At 50.2% G+C, this 4,427-nt stretch overlaps 1 protein-coding gene across 1 annotated transcript; it reads left to right on the top strand.

The window, feature by feature from the left end:
• The first annotated feature begins 2,138 nt into the window (after window positions 1–2,138).
• On the top strand, window positions 2,139–3,981 carry CD14 (CD14 molecule). Its single transcript, XM_033095576.1, has 2 exons — window positions 2,139–2,656; window positions 2,746–3,981. The coding sequence occupies exons 1-2, from the start codon at window positions 2,654–2,656 to the stop codon at window positions 3,850–3,852; spliced, it is 1,110 nt and encodes a 369-aa protein (XP_032951467.1). The 5' UTR covers window positions 2,139–2,653; the 3' UTR covers window positions 3,853–3,981.
• The last annotated feature ends 446 nt before the right edge of the window (window positions 3,982–4,427 follow it).

Here is a 4,427-nt window from a genome sequence, read left to right as displayed (position 1 = left end):
ACAGCCCCATGTCCACCCTACTACAGGGCTAGCTGTTCCTGTCTCCAGAGCTACCGTGAGTCCTTAGTTTCTCCTCTATAGGAGTCCTCTTCACTATGGACAGTAGTTCTGGGTCCATTTTCACCTCCCCCACCTACTGTAGTACTTGAGGTACTGAGTGATGGTCATGTAGGCATCCCAGAGCTTTGCACCAGCCCTTAGTAGACAAAGATAGATATTTGTCTTGGTAGACAAATGATAGATATTCTTGAATTAAGGTGTGAGTTAATTAAGGTGTGAGTAAGAATCTTTACAGACACTTCTTGCCCTTGTTATCTTGGACTCCTCATCCAGAGTGCCTCCACTAAGGTGATGGGATTTGCTGAGGAGCCAGGCTTCAGTAGTCTGAGTCTTCTGAACGCAGAGTCTCTGACAAAGAAGATAACAGTCAGGGCTGCTGTCAATAGATGTCACTCTGTGCCAAAGACTTTACTCATAGATAGGTACTATTATTATGTCCATTTTAAAAACAGACATTCAGAAATCTGAGGTCCAGACACTTGCCTAATCTGGCAACCTCAGCGGTAGACCTAGGATTCCCTGCCTGGCTGTATGACTGCAGGGTCAGTGTACTTAACACTGAGCTATCTTGGACCACATCTTGGACCTCAGAGATGTCCCAGTGACCTGGCCTGGCCTTGGAGCTTAGCTCAGGGTATCAGGACATGTCTAACAGGACACATAGGGGGAAATGTGATCTCATGAGGCCTCCTTGTTTGGATTGGGGACAGATGTGAAGCTACTTCTTGAAAATAGGAGGAAGTGAGAATTCAAATGTTTTTCACGTAGCTCTTTCCCCAAAAATCCAGAGGTGCAGACCTGTGAGGACCATTGTAAAAGTGTTCACAAAAAATTTTCCATAGCTGAAAGCTTTTCTGAAAGAAAGGGTTTATTGAGCCATATGCTCTCCAGAAAAGGACTAGGTCAAGGACTGGTACTAGAGCATGCAGTCTACATCACCAGCAGCACGGCTAGGTGGAGAAGGCAACATGTCCACCAGCCTGGCGTTGATAGGCTCTTCTATTCATTATGTTTGGGGAAGACAGGTATAAATTATTTGAAAGAATTTACATTGGATACAGATAAGGGGGTGGGAAAAGGTGAAGTGGAGGCAGTTCTGATAGGTGCACAGTCTATAGGGAAGATTTATTTACTACTTTTGATTGCTTACAGACAAGAGTCCTGGGTGTTCCTGTAGGACGCAGTGTTCTCGTGGTTGGCTAGTAGACACTTGGAGGTTGATTCAAAGCTCCAGCATTCATTCAGGAATGTGAGCAGTCTTTGTTAGTTGGCCCACAGCTATTAACTGGTTAATTATTCCTGTCTCTTTCACTCACTCTCCGGTTGCTGTAATTTTATTTAGAACATCTCAGAATTTTTCTCTTGTCAAAGCATAAACCCTACCCCACCCTCTGGGACACTTGCTTTTTTTTCTTGTTAAAATAGTTAAGTTACATTCAACAATTAATCCTCATTCAACATAGGTCCAGCCCTTCCTTCCTAGGACACAGAAATTGTGTTGAGTGAGAGGTAGGGGAGAACAGTGCAAGAGGGAAAATTGTGTTAGAAATATCTAGTTTTTCAGTTTCAGGATGGAGAAAAGAAAACTATAAGAGAGTAAGTGACTTGGCCAACATGTTTCTGTTAAACACCTCTACTTAAGAAAGCTATTATTTTATTATTTTCTTAATCAATAAAGTTAAACAAAGAACAAGTCAGCAAAAAAAAGAAGGAGGAGGAGGAGGAGGAACAGGAGGAGGAGGAGGAGAGAGAAGGCGGAGAGGAGGAAGAGAAAGGGAGTTGTTTTTCAAAACAACTTCCTTCTATTAAAATTAATTCCAGGGGCAGCTGGATGGCTCAGTTAGTTAGAGTGGGAACTCTGAACAGCAGTGTTACCGGTTGGATTCCTACAGGGGCCAGTGAGCTGCACCCTCCACAACTAGATTGAAGGACAATGACTTGGAGCTGATGGGTCCTGGAGAAACACACTGTTCCCCAATATTCCCCAATAAAAAAAATTTTTTTTAATTAATTCCAGCCCTGGGAGTCAATAGATGAAGTTTGTTTGCAATCTATTCCACCAAATACCCAGTTAAATATCTGAAGATATTTAGGGGATTGCACTTGGGTGGCGGGAAGTTAATAGTAACCACCAAGAATAGGGAAACGTCAAGGAAACTCCACAGGTTGAGTCACTGGGATATAGGCAGGGAGGTGAGAGTCCAGGCAGGAGGCACCGGCAGAATTCCTTTCTCCAAACCCACCAGGGCGCCTAAGTCATCAGGACACTGCCTGGCCCAGGGCATATTCAAGGTCCTGCAGGATGCTTCCTGTTACACCCCTCCTCCCAGCAACATCCTTCATTGCAAAATTTCCCAGAAGGGAGTGGATGGAGTGGTTGGGTGAAAGATTGGTGGGGAGTGACCAGGGTTCACAGAGGAGGAAATAGAGTGACTTTCCAGGGTTACATAAACTCTCAGAGACTGGCAAGGGGTGTGTGGAGCCTAGAAGCCCAGGAGTGCCGCGGAATATAGCAAAGAAGCCAGCGAAGCCGAAGCCCTTCCTCCCAGAGCCGGCCGCGGACGCCAAGGCTCCGAGGACCCACCTATCAACCATGGTGAGTGTACAGTCTTGGGGCCGCAAGGGGGCTACTCGGGGAACCCCAGGGACCGGCCGGGGCCTCCCTGACCGTCGCTCTCTTCCCAGGTGCGCGCGCCCTGCCTGCTGCTGCTGCTGCTGCCGCCACTGCTGCACGTCTCTGCGGACACACCAGAGCCCTGCGAGTTGGACGAGGACGATGTACGCTGCGTCTGCAACTTCACGGGTCCACGGCCCGACTGGTCCAGCGCCTTGCAGTGTATGAGTGCTGTGGAGGTGGAGATTCGTGGCGGCGGCCACAGCCTGAAACAGTTTATAGAGATCACCGACACAGACCTGAAGCAATATGCTAACACGATCAGGGCTCTGCGCTTGCGGCGGCTCACGGTGGGAGATGCACAGGTTCCTGCTCGGCTTCTGTTCGCCGTCCTGCGTGGGCTCGGGTACTCCCGCCTCAAGGAACTGACGCTGGAGGACTTGGTAGTAACCGGCACCACGCCGCCGCCGCCTCTGGAAGCCACTGGCCCTGCGCTTGCCACCCTCAGTCTCCGTAACTTGTCGTGGGCAACAGGGAATGCCTGGCTTGCCGAACTGCAGCAGTGGCTCAAGCCAGGCCTCAAAGTACTGAACATTGCGCAAGCACACTCGCTCGCCTTTTCCTGCGCAGAGCTCCGCGCCTTCCCGGCGCTCACCACCTTAGACCTGTCTGACAATCCCGGACTGGGCGAGCGTGGACTGACTGCAGCTCTCTGTCCGCACAAGTTCCCCGCCCTTCAGGAGCTGGCACTACGCAACGCGGGGATAGAGACGCCCAACGGCGTGTGCGTGGCGCTGGCGGCGGCAGATGTGCAACTCCAGCACCTAGACCTCAGCCACAACTCGCTGCGCGCCTCTGCGCCGGGCTCTGCCGGGTGCGTCTGGCCCAGCGCACTGAGCTCTCTCAACCTGTCGTTCGCTGGCCTGGAGAAAGTGCCTAAAGGACTGCCGGCCAGTCTCAGTGTGCTTGATCTCAGCTGCAACAGGCTGAACAGGGCACCGCGGCCAGACGAGCTGCCCAAGGTGACTAGCCTGACATTGGACGGGAATCCCTTTCTGGACCCTGGAGCCCCCACCCCGAATGACTCCGGTGTGGTCCCAGCCTGTGCGCGTTCGACCCTGGCCGTGGGGATGTCAGGAACTCTGGTGGTGCTTCAAGGGGCCGGGGCCTTCGCCTAAGGCCCAGGAGAGAACAATGAATTGGCTCAGATTGCCCTTGCTCCTGGGGGGGAGCCTCATCAGGACGTCTCAACCAACCAACCTTCTGCCCCATCTTCATTAAAATCTTAAAGATGTCATGTTTACTGTCATGTTTACTGGGTGTCTGCTATGTGCTGTGCACAGTCCCGGATGGGGAATCATTATACTTATACTTTCTTCATCCCAACTCCTCAGAAACCATACCTGCCTAGGTAAAGAACTTCAGAAGGGGCAGGGAAGTTACCTGTCTAGGGCTGTGTGGGAGAAACAAAGGGTTTCTAGGCAATCAGGGCTTTCTGAGCAGATTACGGGTACCTGTGTGAAAAGGTTTGAATTTACCATTTACCATTTACCACAGGAAGATACAGAATGTTTCCTCCAGTGCACTTGCCACAAACCTGCTGGTCCATTTCAAATGTAATAAAATCCAGAGCCATTTGCTTATTCACTCTCTCACGCTTTTTCTCCTACAACCCCCAGAGAGGAGATTGTCACTTGTCCTACGTAAACTCTGAATTTCATAATTTCAGGATTCATTTCCTGTTGTGTAAAGC

The sequence above is a fragment of the Rhinolophus ferrumequinum genome, chromosome 24, assembly GCF_004115265.2.
Source record: "Rhinolophus ferrumequinum isolate MPI-CBG mRhiFer1 chromosome 24, mRhiFer1_v1.p, whole genome shotgun sequence".
NCBI classification, from domain to species: domain Eukaryota; kingdom Metazoa; phylum Chordata; class Mammalia; order Chiroptera; family Rhinolophidae; genus Rhinolophus; species Rhinolophus ferrumequinum.
The sequence above is the reverse complement of the archived record's forward strand: the minus strand, read 5'-3'. Positions and strand labels throughout refer to the sequence as shown.